This window comes from Anabas testudineus, chromosome 16 (genome assembly GCF_900324465.2).
Source record: "Anabas testudineus chromosome 16, fAnaTes1.2, whole genome shotgun sequence".
Classification (NCBI taxonomy): domain Eukaryota; kingdom Metazoa; phylum Chordata; class Actinopteri; order Anabantiformes; family Anabantidae; genus Anabas; species Anabas testudineus.
Window position 1 is genome coordinate 22,555,743 of NC_046625.1, and position 26,629 is coordinate 22,582,371.

General features: G+C 39.9%; 2 protein-coding genes across 2 annotated transcripts; one reads left to right on the plus strand and one right to left on the minus strand.

Annotated features, from left to right (window-relative positions):
- The first annotated feature begins 565 nt into the window (after nucleotides 1-565).
- LOC113170560 (TOG array regulator of axonemal microtubules protein 2-like) lies at nucleotides 566-3,453 on the plus strand. Its single transcript, XM_026372690.1, has 7 exons — nucleotides 566-715; nucleotides 1,271-1,673; nucleotides 1,922-2,288; nucleotides 2,402-2,507; nucleotides 2,618-2,859; nucleotides 2,949-3,107; nucleotides 3,234-3,453. Exons 1-7 carry the CDS (start codon nucleotides 641-643, stop codon nucleotides 3,361-3,363), a joined length of 1,482 nt encoding a protein of 493 aa, XP_026228475.1. The 5' UTR covers nucleotides 566-640; the 3' UTR covers nucleotides 3,364-3,453.
- A 2,250-nt stretch (nucleotides 3,454-5,703) lies between these two features.
- LOC113171016 (cytochrome b5 reductase 4-like) lies at nucleotides 5,704-14,126 on the minus strand. Its single transcript, XM_026373371.1, has 15 exons — nucleotides 13,686-14,126; nucleotides 13,257-13,410; nucleotides 12,489-12,589; nucleotides 12,321-12,405; nucleotides 10,623-10,704; nucleotides 10,486-10,543; nucleotides 8,903-8,996; nucleotides 8,712-8,744; nucleotides 8,492-8,614; nucleotides 8,196-8,336; nucleotides 7,535-7,681; nucleotides 7,060-7,210; nucleotides 6,814-6,900; nucleotides 6,321-6,482; nucleotides 5,704-6,054 (listed from the first exon to the last, which is right to left on the minus strand). The coding sequence occupies exons 1-15, from the start codon at nucleotides 13,767-13,769 to the stop codon at nucleotides 6,000-6,002; spliced, it is 1,557 nt and encodes a 518-aa protein (XP_026229156.1). The 5' UTR covers nucleotides 13,770-14,126; the 3' UTR covers nucleotides 5,704-5,999.
- Between the last annotated feature and the right edge of the window lie 12,503 nt (nucleotides 14,127-26,629).

Sequence of the window (26,629 nt, forward strand, 5' to 3'; positions counted from 1 at the left end):
AAAAGTACAGTTACTGAAGACAGTGATGATCCCCCAGTAATTAATACAAAACTCATAACCTTAGAAGAAATTACATTACGGTCTGAGAAAATATAGCAGTATCATATAGCAGTGTTATTTTCATATAATGATTAATGAGCGTCTGACAATGGGTCCAAAGATTTCATCCTAATACCTAATGACCCTCTTCCCAGACTAGCACTGACCCACCAACAAACCCGTCATACTGAATGCTGTCACAGGCAGGATGGTGCTCTCCACAGCTTGTATGGTCAGGGTGAACCAGCTCTCATCTATGCAAAAATTGCATGTAAATGTTTAATAGCAGCATAGTCGAGCTAATTCAACAGAAAAGGGATTGTTTTCACAGTGCAGCCAGAAAAGATGAGTAAAAAATGACAAAACGTTGATAAAGGTGCAAACACACTGTGAGCAGAGTGAAGACGTTTTTTTAAACATTCTGCACAGAAATATTTGTTTTTAATCAAAAACTGTTTGTATACATATTTGGAACACTAACTGAGTTCTAATGTATTTCACTGTAAAATCAATCAGAACACACTGACGTCCACAGAAAGTGGTAAACACTGATCTGAATTAGTGATTTAAGACTTGTCTGAGGTCAAGTCCAGTGAGACGCATGTATTCAAAGATGATCTGTGGATTCTGGAGAAAGAGGTCGAGGATGTCAGAGGAAGAAGATGAAGATGATCATGTAAGTACAACTGCATTGTACCATGGAAACAGCATTGTTTACACAGCAACAGCTAGCCTGCTATTAGCTATTAGATATGTAAAACACAGGCCTGATCCCAGAGAGAGAGACCTGAGAGTCATGAGGAGCCAAGAACCTGAAACACGAGTCACTGGAGCCAATCATGGAGCACGACATGAAGTCACCGGGATGGTGCACGGAAAAAACATGTTGCACTATCCTACTTAATAGATCAATATTCAAGTTGATTAAGTTCAACTTACTTAAGTGGAATATGTTGTTTTATTTACATTTAGCAGACGCTTTTCTCCAAAGCGACTTACAAGTCAGTACAAGTTACAAGGGTAGGCAGGGCAGCGTGGTCTTGCCTAAGGACCCCTACTGGAGGTAGACCACAGCTGGAATTTGAACCCCAGTCTCCTACTTGGGAGGCGGTGATGTTACCACTACACTAACCAGCTGCTTTGTTTCAGTCACTTTAACAAAGTGTCCAACTAATCAGGAAATACTGGCAACTCCAATAATTCAATGACTCTTTTTTTTTATTAATCACAGACTATTGAGAGAAACTGGAGACAAGAAAGTCCTGAAGTCCTCAGCAGTCAGTCCAGGATCCGAGACCTCCAGGAGACTAAGAGGAAGACTCTGATCTGTCAGACAGAGAGGGTGTGTGGTTCAGAGAAAGCACGCAACAATGCTGTTCTGGCAAGACTAGGACTCTGCGGCCAGCAGGGACCTCATCCTCGTCGGCTCCCAACTGGTCCCAGACACACTTCTGAATCATTCTGCAACAACTGGACGTCCTGGACTCCGAGGCACCAGCAGAAACAGAAGACACATTATGTGAAGGAGAATCTCAAGATGAACTGGCACGAGGTCCCCCCTCTACCCTCAGCTTCACAGCCCAGGAGAAGACTGTCCCGGATCCCGGTGATGTTGGTGAACCTCAGTGGACAAGGTCAGTACTGCTGTAGGTCAAAGGTTAAGTTACAGTGTGATTGTGGAGACATGAATGTTGGTACAATAGCCGGAGTAAATTCAAAAGTTTAACCAAACTAAAAGTAGATATGAAAACATCTAAAATACTTAATCACAACATGGTGTACAGGTGCACCGAACAAAAAGGAATCACTGTTCAGACTCAGTCTGGAGGGTTTCAATGTATGTTACTGTAACTGATGAATATTTGGTTTTAAATGTAAACAGACAAAGAAGTTGCTGGTGGAATCAGACTCCAGACAGCGAGTCATCAGGTGGAGGCAATCAGAGAAGGACTGAAGCACTTCTATGGAAACTCTCTGGCCCATTTACCTTCACCCCCAGGTACTGGAAAGACCCACACAGTAGTACCAGTCACCCCAGCGCCTCCTCCAAACCCTTCCCAGCTCAGGAGGAGAGAAACGCCTCGCAGTACGAACCTGCGCCCTGCAAAGATCGTCAACAGAAGCAGGAAGACAGAAGATGCATGTACCGCTGACAGAACAGACAATCAGACCCCAGAGAGGCTGCAGCCGCTGTGGGACCCTGTGGACAGTCTGACTCACTGCCTAAAACTGCTCAGAGCAAAAGAATGGTAGGACACAGTAGAGACAGAGATGCTTCATGTGCAGACGCCTGCATTGTTAAAAGTAAAAGTTCTTGTGCTACTAGAAATGTTTAAGCTAACCAGCCACCACCACCACACAGGGAGAAGAAGTTAGAAGGACTGCGAGGCGTTCAAGCTCTGGCGCAGCACCATCCAGACACGCTGACGGCTAAACTTCATGACGTGTGTCTGGCTGTGACAGTGGAGGTACTGAAGCCTGTCTTTCTCCTCATGCTAACATTTGACAGTGCGTGCGAACACATCGATGTCACAGCTATGACCTCCACCAACTTGTGATGCTTGCTTCTCCACTCAAGGTTAAAAGCCTGCGCTCCTCAGTAGCCTGCACGGCGATGCACACCCTCGTTTGTCTTTACATGTACCTGCAGAAGAACATGGACCCTCAGGCAGAGAGGTCAAGCCATGCCCTGCTGCTGAAGATCGCTCAGTCGTCTGCAAATGCCTTCATCCAGCAGCAGGCCAACGCGGCCCTGGAAGCGATGGTGCTTTGTTGCAGTCCGGGCCGAGTTCTGAATGCTCTGCTGAACACAGGCCTGTGGTAAGTCCACAGCAGCAGGAATCTAAGGAAACGCTTTGAAATTATTAATATGTGTGGGTGGATTGGTTGGTTTGTTTGTCTTTTCGCAGCCACTTGAGCACAGCAGTGAGAGCCAGCACAGCTCAGCAGCTTCACCTGCTGGCTGACAAACTGGGAGCAGATGCCATCCTGACAGCAGGGAAGAGCTTCACCAAGCGTTTCCTCACTGCTGTCAGTAAGATGTCTCTAGACGCCGCCGCTGAAGTCAGGTCAGTTATCACTGCATTTAGTTCACATGGTTCGATCTGAGAGTGCCTGGTTAGTGTGATATTGTCTTTCTTTAATCTTCACGCTTTGGCACTGAAGTACTGAACATGAAATGATTATCTATGCAGGACCCATGGACATGCCATCCTCCAGGACCTGGTCCAGCACGGAGACTTCATGAAGCTGTGGAAGAAGACCATTGAGGAAAAAGATCGGCGTCCACTGGGGAAGATCCTGAAGAACGTGATGCAGAAGTAGACCAGGAGGGCATTAATAAAAACAAGATTCAAATGAGACTTTACTGTTCAGTTACAGTTGATGATGAGAAAACTAGAATTTGTTGGGAATTCTACTCAGTATATGGATGAAGGGAAGGACCACACCACGGAAATATCTGAGGGGAGGTTAATGTGCATTTTAGTGCTGAGTTCTATTAAAACAGCACCTTCTGGAAGGTCACTTGTGAACAGTTGGGATCCTAGATGATTAAGAGCTTCTGTAATTCTGTCACACCAGAGCTACATTTCTATCATTCGTTGAGGGTTAGTTAAATGACCAAGATCTTTACATATCTTTATGTAATCATTTCAAGAGTGTATTATAGTATTCATATAGAGTATTTATATTATTTGAACCTGATCAGTCCCACGGATGGTTTGTTAAAAACAGTGCTCTGTATTAGTGACCTATTATAGAAGTAAAAAAAATAGGAGATGAACAACAGTCACAGAAGGAACCACATCTTTATTTAGACTTGTCATACCATAGTAGAGCTTCTGTCATCTCTTAAGAAAACGTTAAAAAAGTAAGTAGGTAGTTAGAAGTGGGGCTTTGATAACAGGATTTATATGAAATAAACTGGCTGAATGTTGTTGTTATGGAACACAATCACTATTTACTCAAATCCTAATAATGGTCCTACACATTGATATAGTGTGTATGAGAGCTGCCCCTGTGAGCACAACATTGTGAAACAATCTAAAATCTACACATGAAAGAATGACGCCGTTAACAGAAGGTTAACAGAGACATGTAGCAGATTAAAGAAACTTAGATATTACTAAATGTGTACGCCTCTGTGTGCTGCAGGTCAGTAAATGTGTTGGAGTCACATTCAGATACATGTTCTACTGGTCATTAGAGGCAGTACTGCATTTATCAAACCACGGATAAGTTCCACCTTAAAGAATAGTCAACAGAGCAGCCAGTGTAACACCAGATTCTTCTACGTCTGCCGATGTCTTACAGTGAGACAGTTTTCCTTCCAGTCATCAAACTCCTTTCACCAATGCCGTCTTCTTGCCTGGAGAGCTGCCGTTATGGTTGGCAGGAATATAACTGGCTTTATTAACACTGGCTGCAACCTGAGAGCAGACGACTGAACCTGAGGTCTCATTTACTTTGTGTGTGATTCAGCATCTCTGGCAGGAGCTGAGTTTTGTTCAATAGCCTTTTTATATCAGAGTAGGAACATTTTCTATTCTTAGTAAGCAGCACAAATACACCTTTCAAAGTACAAAAGTACAATGGGAAAACAGATTGGCTAGTCATCAAGTCCTAGCAACTGTGTTAATATAACACAGTTAGAGCAAAGATGGTTGGTTTGTTAGGAATTGCTGGACTGTATAACACACTTTCTCCACTTCAGTTTCACCAGTGTGTTAATGCTGCTGGGACAGTGTGAAATGCAATAAAAGATTAATAATACTACATGCACACATACAGTATTTACAGACATCTTGTGCTTTGCCTCCGGATTTGAGTCTCGTACCAGTTTCCACCTGATGGTGTCAATTTCCTGTACAGCCAGTCGAAGTCAAGCAGTATTCTTCTGGTCTCAGCCACACATAGGGATAGTGTTTAGTATTTATGTAGTATACACCAAGAGCAAAATGGGCAAATTTGATCCAGTATTCCTTGTTAAAATGCTCTCTCTACATTAGAAGAGGACTTCTAACCAGCTATTCTTTACAACTGCACTCAATTCGTTAATACCACTAAGTACCAAGTGCTTTACGTTAGGCTTGACACTGAGACATATGATAATAAATAAAATAAGACCATTGAGTAATGAGCTATAATTAGCAATCAGAGGATTGGGTAAGCGTTTGCTACATGGTGGGAGGACACACAATGTGGAGGAACTAAGGGAATGACAAGACCATTTGTTTTTGCTGTACAGTGAAGATCTAAAATAAAAATGTACGTTGAATCCCAGTTGGCTGCTTTTTTACACATGCAGGGTTCTTTTAAAATCGTGTGGCATGTGAGCAATAAGTGACATTTGGCATTGTAGGCCCTACTCCGACGGTTAGGAAGAAGAGGAGCCCTACTGTAGGAATGACATGTCAGAGATTACTATCAGTCAGAGATAGGGAACTCTGACCTTTATAACAGCATCAGAAGCACTAATGAAACATCTTAATGGACAGAAGACTAAACATCATTGGGGTCTAGTTAAAGGTTCACCATAATGCATTTTATTTCACTTGGTTATATATTCTTATCAAACTGCTTCCATGTAACATAGTAACAAGTGTCTGCAACACAGTTGAGGGCCCATAAGCTATTGCATATACTTATATCATATACATAATCTAGTCATTTCTCTTTGTTTCATTACATTTTACTGTTGTTATTTTACAAACATACAACATTTCAACTTAGTTCTCTTCTTATTGCACTTTATTTTGTGAGTTTCTTTATAGATCTTCAAAACCTGCTGTGTGTTGTTTGCTTGCCATCAGGTTCTTGGTGCATAGACATACAGTGCTGCTTTCAATTCTCACAAGCACAAGCATTTCTAAATGACCTTTTTCTCTGCTTCACTCATTCACTCACTCACAGGCACACGCAGTCTTTGTGTGGTGGAGCTGGGAGGGAGGTTGAGTCCATCAGCTCTGGAAGGCGTGGAGCTCCTTGTCACTGAAGCCCTGCTGCTTCAACAGGCTGAAACATGTAGAAACAGGAGAGGATCAAGGTCACTGTCACTGGCTTTACCCTCTCATGTGCTTAACACAATTAACATACTGAGAAATGAAGGGAATTCATTGGAGCAGAGCAGGGAGCACAGAATATCAGACGAGCCCAGTGTTGGGCTCACCATTCATTAACTGGAACAATGTACACATTTGTTTTTCTGAGCATCATAAAGACGACTCAGTCAGAGAACTAAGAGAACTGCATTAAGGTGCAGTAGAGATTATAATACACACCCCATTGTTAGTTCTGTGAAGGCAGGAGGGCCACAAACACACACAAAGCATTTGGATGCATCTGGTTTGTTGAGGAAATCCTGGAGCATGGACTCATCCACCCGACCCCTCCTGCCGGTCCAGCTTTCACAGGGCTCAGAGAGGACGTACTCCAACTGAAACCTGAAACACAACACACACACTCATTATCTACACCCCTAACAAAAGATGACCAGTTTCTGTTTGAGCAGTGGATTGTGGTCATGTAGATAGTTACTGTACATGGTAACATGTTAATTCCAATGTTTGGCTCATGACAGTTAATAATATATCGTCATATTATTATTAATTTCCTTGATAACCAATCTCATGATTTTATAAACACTGGCCACAATAATGGCAATATGACGTTCACCAGACTCAGTCCTATAATAAGAACTCTAATATAGAAAACACAGCAAAAAACAAGACAGAACAAGATTAGTAGGCCTTAAACACAAACGTTGAGCTTTACCTGCCATTATTAGCAGCCAGCTCATCCAGTTCACCCCGCCACAGAATGTCCTCCTCCCGTCGGTTGAAAAAGAGCAGCTTGGTTTCTCTGAAGACACAAACATGTTGTGGATTATGCCTTTGATTTTTAATCAGCCTGTACAGACAATATAAGGAGTCTTTTCATCAACACACACAGTAGAAAGAAGAATATATACAGTATTTATGCACATTAAGTGCTTTGCCTTCTGGATTTGAGTCTTCTAACCTGATGGTGTCCATTTCCTGTACAGCCAGCCGGATGACACGAGCCATTGGTGTGAACCCTGTGCCTGCTGCTAACAGGTAGAGGTGTGTGACATCACAAAGAGGGCGGATGCTGAAAGTGCCCTCTGGACCACTAACAGATATGTGGTCTCCTAGAGCACAATGACAGACAAATGAAATGAATCAGTGCTGTCAGAAGAAAAATGGAACTGTGAAAGGGGGCGGGGGGGTTGATGATATTCACTTTCTAGCTTTTAGTTGATAAAATTTTCCCAAATTTAGTTGAGCCTTTAGTAAAGAGTGAATGCAATCTTTAAATGTTGTATATAAAAGATGCGCTGCTGTGTAAAATGGAAATACTGTATGCCGAGAAATGTTTTCCCCTATGTTGTGAGTGATAACCTGAGCCACATCTTTTATTCTGAAAGTGTGCCGCCTCACATGGCACCCTTACACAAAGACTTGCTGTGACTCACCGACATGCAGGTTGTTGAGATGTTGGGTGAATATTCCATCAGGGTAGACCTTAATCATGAGGTAGAGGTCTGATACCTGTGAGCAGTGGTTGGAGGCCCCTGCCAGGTTCTGATCTACTGGAGTGTACGGCCTCACTACCTCAGTGCCTGGACAGAAACAATAAATTATAAAATAAAATGTCTTTAGTTAGGTTTACTCTGTCCCTTCACAAGTGCTTCAATGAACAAAGAGAACTTCCTTGTGAAAGTGTTGATGTTTTAAAGTGGCAAGAGAAATTATTAGGTCCCTTCAGAATTATCCCTCCAGTCTTGTTTCATACTCCTCATCATAATTAGATGATTCAGTACTAAGGCTTCATATATTTTTCTCAATCTACACCCACACTTTGAAAGTTTGATTGACAACATCAGTACAATGATCACCATATATCTCAGCAGATCTAATAGCAGCAGTTGGTTTTTACAGGGGTCAGGATGCACACCCTGACTGGTCTACAGCTGTGTAACCTCGTACGTTGTAAGCTGTGAAGAACCGAGTGTTCTGACACCGCCTCTCTCATTTTAGTAAAACAATACTAATGGTAAGTGTGGGCTTCAATATTTTACTCAAGCAGAAGAGATTTCGGTCAAATGTAACGTACATTAAATTCATTCTTCTTACCTTGAATGAAGGTTTTGAGGTAGACGTGTTTTCCAACAGGCACATGCATCACAGTCCCATGTGGGACTTGCAATCTGAACACATATGTGTTATGGTTCACCTCAGTCTTAGACAACAAGACACAATCCCGATAGTAGACAGCTGAAAAAAAGGCAATTAGTGCAAGACTTCAAAAAGTGGAATGCTGCAGTTGAATTTTAACTGGTGTGACACAAGTTGTATCATTAACACTCAGGCCTACAGTCAAGTGGATAGGAGTTCAGAAATCTCCAGTAAAGTGATATCTTGGTTTTCACCTCTGTCCTTTTTGCGTAGAAATGTATTGTGGAATTCCAGCGGTTCACCAAGACTTGGCCATTTTCCTTTAGCCTGCTTGCGTATGCTGACCTGGATCTTCCCCACTGAGGAAGCTGTGTGAACTGTTGAACAAAGGATAGTGTAAGACTAAGAACAGGTCAAGTGAACTTTACACCTTTAGTGGACTCGTTTTTAATTAAAGTTGTGCTGTCGTCCTACCAGAAATGTGTGTCTCAACTTCATCAGCCAAACCTGCAAGAGCATTAAAACAAAACTGATACAACCAAAATCATTGGGAAATGATACTGTTAGTACACTGACTTTATGTCTAGCTGCAAATAAAACAAGCAGGCAAGTGAACTTTACAGCAGCTAAATAAAAAGTGGAGAGCCATACATCTCTCTACTCACGTAAATGCAGCATATAGGACATTTTCCCTAGGAGAACCTCCAGTCGTAGAACACCTGCCACAAGGTCAACAACAGTGCAGCCTGAGCTAGGGATCTGACAGAAAACACAACAGGCATGAATGTGTAATCTTCAACTACTGATCCAGGAGATTCACTGATATTCCAATACTAAAACAGTGAAGATACAAGCTCTCAGTTTGACTTTAAAACCATTATCAGGATCAGGCAGACAGTCCGCTGAAACACAAGCTGAGCTTCATTTTGGATGCTTGTTAGGTAGCAGCAAGGGCATAGAAAGGCCCTGGAATATACTACAGGAAGAATATGAGCATATAGGTTTATCACCTTATAACCAAGGGATGGTAGCAGACCTTGTTAATGAAAATATTTCACAGGATGCATCACGTACCATTCTAGTAATGTTGCAAGTTGGCCACACTGTCTCTCTATCTTTGGGTTACATGAAACATTACATAATTTATTTTATTAATGAACGTTGTGCTTAAGAGACCAGGCACCATCATCATAGCACATGTTAATTTATGTTCCTTCATTTCTTTTAATCACACGTTTACACAAAGTCAAGCAACAAACTGCCAACTGATTTTCTGCAGGTTTTATATTTTTAAGAACCAGGTCATTAACCTGGTTTATATGATCAGTATTCATGTTGAATATCAACAGATTCACAAATACTGTTTACACAGGCTTCAGAGTGTTAAGACCAGTGAATTAGCTTAGTTAAAAACAAGGAGCTGCAAGCTCAAGGTATTAGCTGACACTGTGCCATGCAAGCAAGAGAAGCAGAAACACCCAGATAGTACACTGCCTGTCCAAATAAAAAAAAAAAAAAAGGTCACACACTAATTTTGTTTTCGTTGGACCGCCTTTAGTCTTCAAAAAGATTAGCCAAGTCAAGTCAACATCATTAGTTAATACTCAAATACCTTGTCTGATTTCCTGTATGGCTTACAGAAAACATATGGTGCCCACATTTTAGAAGTACAAATCGCAGGTACTGTCTTCGTTGTTTGTCATTTTCATGACCCCACATATTATTTTCTTTGGTTTATTCAATTCAATTCATTCTTAATCACAATAATAATCATCTCGAGGCATTTTACAATGTAATGTTTAATGTAACCTTCCAGAATTATGTGGAAAACGTATACAGGAAACCCACCAAATCCCCCTTGAGTAGCACAAGCAACAGTGAAGAGGAAAAACTCCCTTTAACAGAAGGAACCTCCAGCAGAACCCGACCCAGGCTGGGCGGTCATCAGCCTCAACAGGTTGGGGTGAGTGGAAAGTGGAGAGAGAAACAATGACCATTCACTGAGTGCTAGATTTAAAATAATGTAGAAAATACAATAATCCTACTACATGCTATTTATTTCTTTGTCACCTCTGTCTGCTACTGCTGATGGTTAAAGTAAAACAGAAAGCTCAAGTAAACTGTCCCAATAGTAGATGATAGTAGATGAGAACAGGGAAACAGCCAGTAGAAACCAACAAGAATAAACCAGCATCTGCAGGCTTAATGAACCTTTCATGCCTCTCCCAGTGTGTGTATGCAAAATTACCTTTCTTTTGGCATAAACGACCAGATGAACAGTCCCATCAGTTTGGAACCAATCATACCTACACCAACAAAAGGAAACAGTTAATTATAATGTCATTGCTTGTATAAAGTAAGTTTTAGATCTACTATATTCTGTACCGTGGCCGGGAGTCTTTGTCTGGAGGAAGAGTCACTGAGGTAGAGTGGGCAGGGTCAGTTGGTGGTGGAGGAGGTATGATAGCTGAGAAGAAAAATAGAAAACATAAATACAGTCCAGACTTCAAATTAGGGCTAGACAACAGATGAAACGTTTGCTAAACACGCAAATGAATCAAGCAATTTAAGGCCAATATTGAGAGATTTTGCACATTCGTGGCTCTTTTATGCTAAGTTTAAACTCTCCACCTCCTTGGCGGAAATTAACGTGCAAAATCATTTGTATATTTGTGTCTGGCACAAAGTAAACATTAGTTTAGTGGCTAATCAAGGGGGCACAATAGCAACATTTAGGGGAGAAAAACTACCACTACTGAGACATACTGTACCATAAATCTTGTCTCTGTATTAGGGGACTCGGGAGTTCACAGATCCGCCAAATCCACAGTTCAGTTCATATCCTCTACTTAATACTTAAATCTAATCTAAATCTATCTTACTGAAAATTACTGGTTTGAGAAGATTAGTTTATTTCTTTGACTGACTTTGTTGCGGGACCCATAAACAGGGTCCTTGCAGCCTGACACTTCTTAAAAACAGGAATAACACTGATTACATACAAAAGGCATATTAGTAGATAACGATATTTAAGATACAGTATGTATTAACTATAGCCCAACAAATGCCAATATCAATATGTGAAAAATTAAATAATCCAATAACAATGTATCAAACTGTATCTGTTTTGTTTTACATTAATATTTGTTTAACATGAATAATAAGTACTGATCAAGACTTCTTTTTTAAAAAAGAAATGCACACAAGTACTTGATGTACATAAATACAATTTCAAAAAACAGAGGCTTGATCTGTGGGCAACCCAAGAACAGCAAGACCCAAATATATCTGCACACAGAGAACACAAATGCTTGTTGTCTGATGCGCTAATTTGATCAATGAACATGTAGTCACAGTAGAAAAGAGTAAAGTTATAGAAATTAGCCAATTTATGCACCGACATTAAAACATTGTCTAGTGATAAGAGTCCCCGCTAAGACGGCCAGAAACCTGAGGGTCATCATTGATGACCGACTGACCTCTACAGCTCTACTCTACTCTACTCTACAGCTCCATCTTATCTCAGTTCAATCATTCAGGGCTACATCCCCTGCCGTCCACTGCGCTCAACCAGTGTACGTTGTCTGGTGGTACCAGCACCACACACTTTTCTGCTCTTTTGTACTCACATCTCTTGAAATAGAAACACTTTTTTGATAGCACTTTGCTTTGATGTTGTTTCTTCTTGACTTAGATTTAGTTTGCTTGCCTTGTTCCTCACTTGAAAGTCACTTTGGATAAAAGCGTCTGCTAAATGACTAAATGTAAATGTAAATGATAAGACATTACATATTTAATATCACTGAATTTAAAGAATTTAATAGCAGACATTTAGTTTTAAACATTTTCTTAAATTAATCTCTTTCAATTCCCTCATCAGAACAAAACTCCACAGACTTGAGCTGTGAAGTTCACAGTTCATATTCTCTCTTAGCTGACGTCTCTACAATCAGATCAAATAGATTTAATATACATACTGGCAGACTCCAAACCCGCTGTACTGAAAGCAGAGGCAATGGTACCCAATTAGAATGAGGGAAATTTCAACCCAACCTGACTCAGGTTGTGTGTGTGTGTTTGTACCTTTAACAGCTGTGGTGATCTTAGTAGCCATCCTGCCTACCAGGCACTCTTTCAACATGGACTCATAGTTTACCCAACGATGAACCTGTGCAAAAACACGCGCATGTTACCACCAAGTTGCCCATGTTCATATTAAACATTTTACACAACTACATCAACTTGATGTACCTGGTCAAACAGATCAGTACCGTCTATCCCAGCTGCCTTCATGAGCTCCTCTTCTCCACCAGGGTGGTAGTCCATGTAGGGGGTCACGTTGTAAACCATCCCTAAAATCATACAGAGAAAAAAAACACTGCTCAAAAAAATGAAAGTAACACTTCTTATTCTTGTTATTTGTTGTTTTGCATTTGCTACTGGTAGCACGTGGTAATACCTCCTAACACATCACCCAGTCCATATCAGTATAAATATCCAGCATGATATTTTTCCCCCATTGAAATCTGAAGTGTTTTGAAAGTGTTCCTTTAATTTTTTAAACAGTGAATATTAAATACTAAATAACAGTTGTTGAAAACACAATCAGCTGTCATTTGAGTATTAAACTTTGAGAGTAAAGCATTTGACAGTCTTTGTTATTATCATCATGTGGATAAAACAGCATTAATGCTGGTAAAGCAGCATAACATAACACCAAGCTGGTAGAAGTAATAGGTTATGGGTTACAACTGTCAGATCTCCCAATAGCAACTAGTACGCCATCATGGGCTTTCACCCTGCATGCAAAGTTGTGGTGAGTTTGTGGGCAACCCTAGTTCCAGTTTACAAAAAAAGACTGGTTAAACAAGGAAATACCTCTCTGTAACAGCGTGAAGGAAAAAAGAAAAGCTTGTACCCTATGACTTTGGCTTTTATGCTTTTGGTGGATTGAGGTTTATTGATAATGGCATAACTAATCAGTAACTTGTCACCATGTGTGACACCATGCAGGCTCACCTCGTATGCAGGTCCAGCAGTCTTCTCTTGTGTTGTGTTTTTGCAGCTCTTCCTGGGTAACTTCAATCAGCCGTCCTCTGAGCCCAGTCAGATCTTTTCCACTCTTGGAAAATCGGATCCAGTCCATTAAACTGTGTCCAGGCTTTAAGGCCACCTAATGCAGCAAAGCAGTGTCATGAACAGAAGAAAAAACAGGTCACTTATTATTTTCTGCAGATGAGTGAAGACTAGTCTAAAACACAACAGCATCAGGACCATCTACAGAGGCTAACATGACAGTTAAGTCTGGATTACTTTTGACTCCCTCTATATGTTGACTGTAATGTTCTAGATGTCGCATTGAAAAGGTGTTTATTCATTATCGTCCTTGTTACATGCCTGCCTTGCTGAGAAACATGTCCAGCTATGGGAAAGAGTTCGGGGTGTTACCTTGTTCCTCCCGGACTGTCCGGACGGAGAGACCCGCTGCTGGGAGCTCGGCGCTGGAAAGGACTGAGTCGGTATGTTCAACATGTTGTGGACGCTTCGGATGCAGCCCAAGTTTCGAAGCAAACCTAGTCAGTCACAGAACACCTTTGTATTCTCACTGGCTGCTACGTGTTAATGGGACAAGTTCCTCTTTTGCTGTGACACCTGTGACACATCTCTTTCAAAGCTGTGTTGAGCAATAGTGCTTAGTTAGCTAGGATGCTAATCTAAGCTAGGCTAACAAGACAGTGAGTACTACCGTATTAATATCAAATTATGTATAGTCACATTAAATTTTCCTTAAAGTTAAATTTTCCATTACTAACATAATAATTCAGAGGCAAATTCAGTAGTAGTCAGTGGTTAATCGCGAGCCTCCGACACCATCGAGACTACAGTAATTGTCACTAACTCTGACGTCAACGTCAACAAATCACGTCATCAAGTGGCGACAATCATTGCCCTCTAGTGTTTGAGTTCGTTTTACAAAGTAGTAAAATAATATCACTTTCTTATATGTTATGATTTTATCATTACAGATATTTGACAGGTCAGTAATAATGGCTGCTATACAGCTCTGTCAGTTCCCAGGTATCTGCAAAGCTGCAGTGACATCATCTGTGACTGATCCCACATACTGAATTTAAACTAACATTAAAAAGGACCCACCTGAAATGAAGTTGTTGAAAAAAGTGGTAGAAGATGATCGATTTTCTTCGATGGATCCAGGTTCACTGTCATTGTCATCCTCTTCTGAATCTCTCTGGCTCTCATCTGACATTGTAAAAACATGATAGGTTGTCACTCTACTTTGATTTAGTATTTAGTTAGTGCACAGCACAACGTATGTCTCACTTGTCTCTAGGCTAATCTCCTAAGAGGATTTAAGGACAAGAGTTCTCTGACTTCAAAATAAAAGTCCATGTCCTGACTGAGCAGATCCTTTGTGATGATCTCAGACCAAGATTCTTTCAGGAACAAACATTTCATAGATTTTTTTAAAGTCAAATATTTTAATTTGTCAATAGCGGTACCATTCCAGTAAGCAATGTTGGATTACATTTTCTTCATCCTTTACTTACAAGTTAACATAGCTAACATTCTCTTTTGTGTCTTAAAAGGCTGACAGCTGGACACATTTCCTGCTTGATCACACCGAAGTAGAAACAAAAAAGAAAGAGGTCACTGTGAAATAGATATCTTCCTCTTGGTCCAATTTGTTCTACAAGTTATGTGCAGCAAAATAGAAACGCAGCAACTATATTTATATATCTGCTTATATTATCTAAAAATCAATCAAACAAAAATACTCATGGATGAATAGTGTTCGAGACAACAATGTAAAAATATAAAAGTGTAGCAGCTGCAGTCACACAGCTGCAGTATGCCCTTCATCTTTCTGCTGCACTCGGCCACACTCTGCACAGTCATTATGAAATTACAATAAATGAGAAATTGCAAAAGTTTAATAGAGTTATATTTATATACATAGCTCTCAATGTTTTTTACTGCTGCTCACTGACCAGCACAAGGCTCAAAGTTATGTCGTGTTATGTTAATATATTTAATTTCACATTTTACTGCACACACATTTACAAATAGCAATAGTTGTTGCAAAAATACCTCCATACTTTAATCATCAGATGATGCAGGGTGTTGATTCATTTATCCAGTCATCACCTTTTATTTCACACAAATACATATATGAATGAAACTACTGATATAATACTCATGCTTACTGTTTCATTATTAATAATTAATAATTTATGATTGTTGTTGTTGACCATAGTATCTTAGTTTTTGGTTTGCTGAAATTGCTGCCACAGTTACCCTGATCACATGGAGATCAAAAAGGGTTCACATGAAACAGGGGCAGGCAGTGCCTCATGTTGTTCTGTGCTGCATCCTGAAGATGGCAGCAAATATCAAAATTATAAATATTAAACATTTTTTCTTCAAGATTTAGGTGCTGGTTTGTTGTCTTTTCTAACATGGAAACATGAGCACAGACAAGCTTACACACACACACACATGCACAGGGATATATTTGACAGTGAATGTTATACTTAGGAATTAAATACTCAGTCAGTGAACAGTGCATTTTAAAACTGTGATGTTTGGTGCCTTGTACAGTGCTGTTTTCCACCACTACCCTCCTGCTGCCTTTTTCATCTGCTTTTCCTCATTCTCTTTTGTCACTCCACCAATCTGGTCCTCTCTCCCTGTAGATCCAGCACAGGGGCAGGTAATTACAATTTCAAAACCATTTGCCAGATCATTACCAGCTAATCCCGTGTTTGGTCTGATGAGTCACGCGCCTCATTTGCCACGGTGCAGGCCAGCTTGGGACCCTTTCACAAACACTAGCCAAGGACCACTGGCCTGCCCTGGGGGGCCACAATACTGCTGGAGTTGGGGGGGAGGGTTGTGGGCTGTTCCTCTGGGACTAGTACGGATGACGAGATCCAGCAGAGTGGAAATTAGAGTGTTAAATGTGAATCTGGACAAGATTTTTAATTATTATTTACACTTGTGTTTGCCTGAAATGACTGTATCCACTATGACTAAGTATAACCCTCATTAACTTGTCTGAAGCAGAAGAAGCCCGTCACTGGTGGTCTGCTACCAACATTTAAAATGTAGATTTGCAAATAAAATAAATTAGTAGCCATTTTATTTGTGTTTATTTAGATGACACCTAATTAAAAGTGTCAAGATTTGAACCACTCGTTATTTGCTGAAATGAAATGTGTATTATAAACTTTGTATTAAGTTGAATTAACAAAACTTCATGAAAGCATTTAAACTTGCTGTTATGACCCAGTCAGCATGACAGAAGCAGTGGAGTTTCTCGGTTAGGGTAAGTTGTAAATGGAGCCTACTGGCAAGTACACTTTTGAATTTGAATCCAGGTCTAAGGCAACAATGCTGTCTGCTGGTGAGAGTGGTTTCATCAGTCTGAACTATTGTAACTTGCAGCTTGGAAAATTTGTAGTGCTTATTAAGATTAACAGGAATGTGTATAGAAAGTTTCAAATCTGGAGGTCAGTCACATTCAGTTGCATTTTAAACCACTGTTTAATAATAAGTTGTATAATATTAACAAACTTGTGTTCTTTGTTAGAAATATGTGTTTGACACACAACAGCAATAAACAAATTTTTTTTTTTTTTTATTTATTGTGGCTGATAGAAATATATGCATGCAAGAAATTAACATAATAAATGTGTCAAATCTGCTTTGGCATTTTTCTTTATCATTTTTAGCTTAACTTGGGTTTCAGGAAACACTGACACGCTTGGTATGCCCTTCATCAATCTGCTGCACTCCGCCACACTCTGCACATTATGAAATTACAATAAATGAGAAATTGCAAAACTTAGTGATCAAGCGGAAATTGATCACTATTCTTGTCGAGAACTCTTCGTTCTCTGCCCTGAAGTTAAGAAGTAACAGTAACAAGTGCTCTGCTGAGGATCTTTAATGCTAAGATGATAATTCTCTTGTCTGGAAAAGTGGTTATAGCTTGTCAGATATTTATATTAAAATATAAAGGGGGGCTGTGTTATATGTATTTAGCTCTCAGTGTATCAGCAGCATATGTTGTCATAGACTTTATGTTCTTTTGAGTCCGATCTATTTTCAATAGGACATTTTACTCCAGCAAGACAAAATGAATGAGTCATTATCTAAATTTAGTTTTGTATCATCTCTTCAATTGCTGTACCTTGAATATATTCAGAGCTTTGTCATTTTAGAAACCAACTTAACTGGCAATTATTACCTTTCATGAAGTCATTTGATACAGTGTCATAGTAATAAAACTTGATTCTAGTATTTTTTGATTCTCAAGCTGCTACCAAACCCAGTGCTGCTGCTGGGTTATTTATACGCAGGTATAGACCTGTGAATTAAACCTGCTCAGTTATATGTAAAACGCTAGGCGATAGTTTCCCCTGATTTTCTTTTTCAAATTGTTGGATTTTTTAATTTATTTTGAGAGTCCTGCAGGACTCCCCATCTGTGCCAGCACTATACACTGTAGCTGTGATTACGGCAACATGAGAAACTATTGGTTCTTTCCAAAAAAGTACCCATTAGATCTTAATGTCCATCTGTTTCTTCGTCTTCATGCCCAAGTGTTATTGCCAGTGTCCTCTTGTAAACATTCACACCCAGTGAATTGTTTGCTGCTGTTGTTGTTGACAGTTATTTCCTAGCGGCACACTGGTTGTCAATGCACGTGCACCATCCACCATATGGTTGTATGTATGGTATACATGGCATGTGTTTTCTTAACCACTCAGTTGACCAGACAGCTCACGATGCCTCACTGCAGAGAATTTCCATAGCAACACATGAGGTTGAGGTGGTGGATTGTGGGGGAGAGGTGGTGGACAAATAGCTTTGGCAACCATTTTCTTCCATGTGATGCACACTTGCTGTCGTCACTCCAACACTGTCACTAATATTTGACATCAGTTGTGTGCACATGTTCATCTGTCATATCACTGACTTGTAAGTGATGATGGAATTAAAATACCCATATAGATGTACCATGCATTTAAGTAGATTAGGATTTTAATGTTTAGTATAGATCATTTTAGCTGAAAACGATCTTATAAAGCATCAGTATTATGATTGGACGAACGAAGGAATTAGATTATTGTCATCCCCAGTGATGACACCAGTTCATTGTCTCACTACATGGTGCACATGTAACTGAATTGTCTGCTAAAAATAAAATATATAATATATGGTATTGTATTGTATCTCCTTCCAAGTCACATTACACACATCAATTTGGTGCTTTAGATGTATAATAAAATGTTTTTGTATAAACTAAGAAGAATTCATCTGTCTTAGTGAGAGAGAGTAATACTGTATTTGCTGGGTGTAAACAGCAAGTTCATGATATATGTCAGCTGTTGGAGCATTTAAATTTAGACAATATATGAAATGTGTACAGTTGTCAAGCTACATGCTGCATGTCCGTATATTTGTACCCGACGTGCAGTTAGAAGGAAAACCACCGTGTGTCTAAGTTGCTGTAACAGTCTGAAAACAGTAAAAATAATAAATAAATAATTAGAAGCAGCTTTGAATGTCTAATCAAAAAGTCATTTCAGACTCAACTGTGTGTAACTACTAAACTACTAAATCCACCTTTGTCCAATTTTAGCAGCTGCTGTTTTATACATTTTTTCGTCAATGGAAAGTAAGAGCACTACTACAGCTTCTTATTGGCTGTCTTCCTGACCTTTCACCTCTGACCTCAGCTTGGGGGACTAACTTATCACAAACTGATTGATTCAGTGATTCTTCCTAAACTTTTGAAGTGGATCTGCCCTTGTGTCTTGTTTATTTGGATTTTCTCTTTTTAATCTAAAATTATTAAAAAGTAGTTCATGGTTAATTAAATGTTTATTCCACAAAAAGAAAAAAGGAAAGTGGATTAAAAAAAACATGAAATCAGAAAAGTGACCATTAAAATGGACACTGAAAATATTAAATAGCCATATGAAATGAAAGTTAGATAACAACGTTCACTTTCCCATCGCTTGAATGACATTTCAATTTACAAGTGTGGTGCAAGAGTTCTAAGCTGCCGTGACCAACAATGTCATAAACATGTCTCTGGCTCCATCAGTCAAAAATCATCTTAATGTGTATCTTCCGAGACCCAGAATGTCAGTACAACGCCCCCATTCACCATGGTGGGTTGAGCAGGAAGGGGAGGGTGAGCAAGACTGGGCCTGTCAGTGTGAAGGCTATAAGAGCAACAGCGTAGAGAAACGCACAGCAGGACAAAACCAACTGAGAACCCAGCAGACAGGTGGGAGGTCAGAGCCCTCTTCTGTAAGCACGCTTCTGTCTTAAGAAATGTCCCCAGGGTGAAAAGTTTAGTGCCAGTGTATGGTCGAAATTATCCAGTGATTAAAGTGTTTGACTGCAGGTCTTCTACGTCCAACAGGGCCCATTAACAATGACAAACCCAATAACGGTGCGCTCATTTGGACAGCACTGTTTTAGAGTTAGCATTTTCTATTTGCTCTACAAAGATGAGACAATGGAAGAAGAATACATCAAGTACGAACCCCACTTCCAGAAAAGCTGGAAGATTTTCTAAAACAACTAAAATCTGTGACTTGTTAATACACTTAAACTATTATTTATCTGACAAAGTACAAAGAAAACATTTTCACTCTTTTTAGTGACAACTCAATTGAAGCACATTTAGACACTGATGCTGCAACACGCTCAGAGAAGGTGGGACACAAGTAAAATACTATTTGCTTGTAAAAAATGCAATGAGATAATAAAATAATATAATAAATAATAATAATATCAAATATAATAATAAACATATAAAATAAGAATACGTTTACAAAATGTTCAAGAAATTCTAAATTATTCCAAACTTAGCAAGTTAATTAATCACAATTAAGCCAAATGTGTTGATAATTAGCACTTTAAAAAGAATATTTTATAAGTGCAAAATTACATTACATTTTTTCTGACTCTGGTCACCTCCCAGGACATATGAGGTGATGTTTATATGCACAACCTTCCTCTCTCTACTACTACTACTATTTCTTAAAGCTATTTCTGTCATTATACTGTATGTAACAAAGTGCTGCAAAGGTGTGAGCCTAACTGTGGTGAGATTATAATAAAGCTCATTATATCCCTCTGTCCTCTGACCAGTTCAAGATAATGTAACATTAAAACACACATGTATACAGCGTATGCATGAGAGATACAGTAAACATTTGTCGAAAGTGGCCAAAATATTCCCAGACTCCTAAAGGTTAAGGAGTATATAACTAAGTATAATCATTTTTAGTAGTATTTTGTGGATCCAAAGCCTGGATGTGTTATTTCTCTGTGCTCCCCTCTTTGTATTGTACACTGCCTAAACACAAATACTCACCAGTACACCACATTTGGTGGTGTATGGAGCTGACTTTGATTAGCCTTGTATTGTTTAATTGATCCTGTGTTTGATATTTCCTCTCCTTGTTGGATTTTCCACAGCTGTCCTGTGAGGTTCTATACCTTAAATTAATACCAATGACAATAATAAATAAGTCTAATATCAGTGTTTGTCTTGGTTTTGTTCATCTCGCACAGGAGACAACGAGGCTGACACTGAACGCTGTCCGCGATAATGAGTCTGACCTTTGATATCGTCTTAAACATTCTACACTTGTGCTAATTAATAGAAGTATCTTGCTCACTAATTGCTTCGTGCCTCGTTGTTGACAGTCCTAATAAAGTACATTGAGGTTTATTAATTACTGCTTACACAGTGCTAATGATATCACATGCAGTCCTGGGAAGTAAGGTCAGACAGTGTAATCACCACTGGACAGGTAAAGGTCTACTTTTGGCAGCTAATTTTCACAGCTGTGTCGTTGAAGTTTGGGAAGTTCCAGGAAACAGAAATTAGTTTTATAAGGTTTTGTCTTCATTATGTTCCCAGCTCTAATTAAACCCCCACTAAACAACCTAAACTGATCATCTTCAGCTGGTAAGACATTTAGTTGTATTATTTAAAACATTATTAGTTGTCAAATGTTTAGAACTTCTTGCATGTATTAATTTAAAAGTCCTATTTAAAAGTGATTTTTAAGCCAGCATTGACAAGAAGAACTAAGCTGAAAATCTCCAGGTTCTTTTTTCTGCACCTAGAATTAGGTTTTTATCAAACTCACTGGCCTCTAACAGCTCACAAATCTGTTATTCCCACTGATGTTTCACCCACTTGTAAATAATGGCAGTAAAAACAGCAGGCAGCAAATAATGACTAGATTTCAAACCCATGAGCAGGAGAGCAGGGGGTTCTTAAAAGGAATACTTAAAGAACCCCTACTTTGTGTTCACGAAATCTGCTGGATTTTAGCATCATTTCAACTTTCTGTGGATGTGGACCTCGTATTGTTTGCTTCTTATTTCTAATATGGTCATTATGTCCTGAGGACATCTATTCACATATAAACCTACTAAATTAAATCCATATTAGCTTTACTGATTATACACTGAAGCTGATAGAATTTCTTTGACATTTTGTAACAGCACAGTTCAAGAGACTGTCCTCTAGTAAAATAATGTATAGGTCGTTTGTACCAGCAGCCTGCTATTAGTTAATAGCCCTGCAAAACACATGCCCTAAAATCCAGGAGAAGCTGAGGAGGTGGGGGTGCAGAAGTAGAGTAAAGACTGAATTAACTCAGATCCAGCTTTTCTGTATTGTGTCAACCTGGTGACAGACGATCGTGGCTGTATCACCTTAAGTGTGTGGAGTCATGCTGCCGTAGGTCCTGTCTCTGTCCCTCCAAACAAACTCGAATGACTCAGATAACAGCTTCTCATGGTGTCATACACTTTATTATTACTGTATCTTTGCTAACTTTGCTCTGTTCAGTCTTTATGTACTGTGCTCTGGATTTATCCTAGTCTGAAGTTATTCTCCACTGCTGTGGCACCTGGTGAGACTTGAGCTTAATTCCAACGTGCAATGTTCTCTCTTCTTATTACTGGAACCATGAAGACACTACATAGGCTACATTATGTCTGTATTCTTCACTTATCTCCCATAAAGCTAAACAGCTCTTACTAGAGCACATTACTTTAGTTCTTCTCCTTGGCTTAGATATGTAGTTTGCTTTGTGTCTCGCTTGTAAGTCGCTTTGGAGAAAAGCATCTGCCAAATAACTAAATGTAATGTAAATGTAAACCATGTGATGCCAAGAAATTTGAATGCAGTAGTGATGGATGTGGGTTTCAGGGGAGGGGGGTTTGAGAAGTCGTCAGGCCTTAAGCCTACAGTAAGCTCTAAATGGTATGAAGTAAGAAGAGCCAAAGAGAGAGTGCATAGCTGAGGGTCAAAGGGCGCCATGTGCTGTTATTCACCTTGACCCTGTGTTGCCTCTGTTGATGCAGCAGACTCTGTTGGTTCTTTCCTTTTTGACTCTCGTGCTGCAAACTTTGAGAGCAATAAATGCTGCTTGCCTCTGATAACAGCGAGGCTCGTGTTTACCAACAAGTGACGGTGAAATTTCCCACCTTTCGAAGGTAAATATGTACTCTCCCACACTTCACTATCTCCAGGAGAGATAAAGAGGGGGAAAGAGAGACTGATAATGACTCCAGAGAAAGAGAGAGAGAGAGAGAGAGAGAGAGAGAGAGAGAGAGAGAGAGAGAGAGAGAGGGGCCAGATTTGGGGTGTAAATAGTGGTTCAATATGCTGACAGTGTGAGCACAGCTGATAGTGTTTAAGTCGTGCTGTCTCCCTCCCCTTGGTCCTGTATTGTTCTCCGCTGCCTCTGGCTATGTTTACAGGATAATTACAGCTTATTTTACTTGAAATCACCCACGTGCTATACATTCCCATCTGTGTGGCTGTAACGTCCTCCTTTATCCACACAGTGGACGAGATGTGGATGCTTTTCATGTGTTTACACAGTATTTCTAAGATGCCATAGATCTGTAGCCGTATTCATATTCTGTTAATGACTGTTGGAACCTGGAGCCATTTCATGAGAGCATTTTTTTACAACTCGTTAAAGTTAATTTTAGTATCTTGTTTGTCTGGAATATGTAGAAGAGGGTTTTCAACATGTAAAGGATTACACACAACACATACATCCCTAGTTATCAACTTTCACTCTCCTATGCAGAACAATGTTGATGCACTGGACAGGCTGGCTGTGAAGAGAGCAGCGATGACGCATGAAAAACATTCAAGGGGGGTTTAAATTTGGATTTTTCTTATTTCTCCTCTTCAAACATGCCCCAATCAGCAAGGACAGCGATCCTCAACACTGACATGTCTAGTTCCAATTTTAGGGACAAATATGGATGCAATATTCTTCCAGTGAGAAGAGTCTCAACAACAACAGAACAAAAAAAAAAGAGGATGTTGGGAGTCTCATAATCGCAACACAAACATGGCCTCGGAGGTCGGCAAATTGGATGACGTCTCTTAAATCAGCTTTTCGGAGCCAGGAAAATGAGACCCGCCTGTCCTTGTGGAAATGCATATGCTGGGTGAGTTCAGACTATTATCTCTTAAGAAAGTGTGTGTTCAAAACATTAAAACATCATCACTGTGGTGTCCCGGAGCCATATTCATAGAAAGGCAGGAGGTATTAACATATATTAGCTTCAGTAATCCCTGTCTGAGGTTTTGATGCTATTAATAAAATAAGAACTTTGGTCTCAGTGACCATTATATTTTGTTGATGTTATTATATTGAATCTTTCATTGCTGTACTATGTGTTCCCTAGTTGATCAGCACCTGTATCTGCTCTTCTCTGATGTGGCAGGGTGCCAAACAAACCATCTGTCATATTTCATATGAAGAATTCTTCATCCGCCAACAACCTCCTCAGCTCCACCATCTTCCCTTCCTCCATTATGTTCAGTGCTGTAAATGTCAATATCAGGAAGGGCTGACAGATGATTGTCAGACAAACACACACACACACACACCACCATCATGCCCAAATACACATCAATGAACAACCCTTGCTTCGCTAATCAGCTTAGCATTCTTTCGCTCTGTCTCTCACCCCACTTTTAGTGTAGGATTGATATCTGATTATGTCAGGTCACTCATCCAGATGGACCCATGTTCAGACACCCACCCGCCCCACCCTACACCACACCTAACCTCTGACCTCATGGTGTGTTGCCTTGGAAACCTGTTCGGTGGAGACGAGAAGGGCGGCGAGGGGATGGAGAGGTGGGGAGAGCCCAGGAGGAGGAGGATGTGGGTGGAGGGAGGGGTATCTGTGTTTGGTATTCCGTGCTAATCTCATGGCTGGTTAAGCTCCATGAATAGAGAGTGAGCTGGCCATGAACATCTAACCCCCCGACACACACACACACACACACACACACACACACACACACACACACACCTCCTCCTCCTTCATTTTCTCCTCTCTTTCTCTTTTCTTGGGTTCTCCACCTATTTTCTACTAGTTTTGTGTTCCTCTGTCTGGTCTCCTCCTCTCTCATTGGTTTCTCTGCTCCGGTGCCAGACAGATGGTCCAGATAACAAACATTTGTCTGAAGTTCAGAGAGCGTCACTGACCATGCTAATCAATAAACTGGAGGAATCAAGAGATTTGGAAAATAAGACATTACAGACACTGGCATGGAACAGTGTGGAAGCACCAGGATTTTTACACTGATGTGTGAAAAATAAAAACCGAAACAGAAAACATATTCCTCATTCATGTGGAACAATTTAATGAGCAGTTAAACCAAGTAAAACCTCAAAGATTAAACAACTAAGTGCAGATGGTCTTAGTTTTTTATACATGCCCTCCCAGATGTCATCCTAAAATAAGTTCATGTCCAAAAAAAACCCAATGATTTGAGTTGAAATATAGATCTTCTTCCATAGGGAGAGTGACCTGTCATGAAGAAAAACTGCTTTCCTTACAAACTCATCAGTCTATACTTGTCTTGAGAAAGGAAGGTTATACTCTATGAGATATAAACATACAACATGTTTTAAAGGTATACACAACAGCTTCTAGAGACATGATGCATCCTGCATCCAATCAGGACAGCAGATGTAGTGGAAGGCCCAAGTGCTCATCTGCCCAAGAAGACAAATACAAACGTCCTTGAGAAACAGATGCCTCACTGAACTGGCTGTGTCTTGATAAAATGAGAGAGAAACCATTGAGCAAAGACACCGTGCATGTGAACCTCAGGTGAACTGGCCTCATACACAGAGGTGCTGAAGCATGGAGGTAAAACAAAGTGCACTGTGTGCAATCAGCATGGACACCACTCCATACTGAAGAGACATGCTATTCTTACTTTGCAATGATCGGTTGGGAATAACTCAATTTTTATTTTTGATTTTTAAATTAAGATTATTAAAAACGTTAAGAGAACCGCAGTTTCTCCTTCACTGTGATTTCCCAGTGTTGTTTTATCCTATATTAACATGCTATTTCACTAACCAAGGCACTGTTGAAGAACCCTCCTCCTCTTGTGTGTAATCCACAGAGAAGATAGATGACTTTCAGATGTGTGGGTGAACTATTTCCAAACTTACTAAGACTAAACCCATTTACGCACATATGTTGTGCTCTTATGGGACACAGAAGCACAGTCATCTATTAAAGACCAGTAACTGCTTATCATATGTAATCCATTACAGCCCCACCTCACTACCCCCACCCTAACACACACTCACATACACACACTCCTCTGAGTAGAAATACTCAAGTTGCATGTTGTGAATGTAAGAAAAGAAACAATATTTCAACACAACACTGAACTAGCCTTTGTGAGCGTATCCACAAACATCTTATTTAAACACAATTTCAAGCCAAAACTATTTGAAAGACATTCTTTTTATTCCATGCGGCGCATAAACACACACACACACATATGCCCGCATGCAACACACATGGAATCTAACAGTAAAAGAGAAGCTCTGACAGCAGCCTCTTTGGTAAATATTGAATTTAGCCAAGCACTCTCAGTCTAATCTCCCAGCATGCACTGGGCCGCTGCTCAGTTATCCAGATGGACAGCTTTGCTGGGAGTTATTTAGTAAACAGCTCTCATATGTTCTGCTATGTTGCAATCCAGAGAAATACATGGATAACTCAAGAGGCAACAAGTGGAGCCAACAACTTCCTCTTGCTCAAGTTCAATGAAAAATATCTTGTTTTAGTTTATAATATTACTACCAGACAACAATACTGATCATGACGATGACAACGTGTTTTGCATTATATCTTTATACATATTTCATAAATGAGCTACTGTCTTATTTGGTGTGTGTTACTTTATTAAATTTCATTTTCCATTTATTAGGTGTGATGTGTGGGCTATCTGACAATGTCAAATACTAACATCCTGCATC

Excerpts from the sequence above, each read along its gene's own strand:
- LOC113170560 (XM_026372690.1), top strand. The coding sequence starts at position 641 with ATGTATTCAAAGATGATCTGTGGATTCTGGAGAAAGAGGTCGAGGATG. Across the intron at positions 2,508-2,617 it reads GTCTGGCTGTGACAGTGGAG|GTTAAAAGCCTGCGCTCCTC; the intron begins GTACTGAAGCCT and ends TCTCCACTCAAG. Across the intron at positions 2,860-2,948 it reads CTGCTGAACACAGGCCTGTG|CCACTTGAGCACAGCAGTGA; the intron begins GTAAGTCCACAG and ends GTCTTTTCGCAG.
- LOC113171016 (XM_026373371.1), bottom strand. The coding sequence starts at position 13,769 with ATGTTGAACATACCGACTCAGTCCTTTCCAGCGCCGAGCTCCCAGCAG. Across the intron at positions 13,411-13,685 it reads GACAGTCCGGGAGGAACAAG|GTGGCCTTAAAGCCTGGACA; the intron begins GTAACACCCCGA and ends TTGCTGCATTAG. Across the intron at positions 10,544-10,622 it reads GACAAAGACTCCCGGCCACG|GTATGATTGGTTCCAAACTG; the intron begins GTACAGAATATA and ends TTGTTGGTGTAG.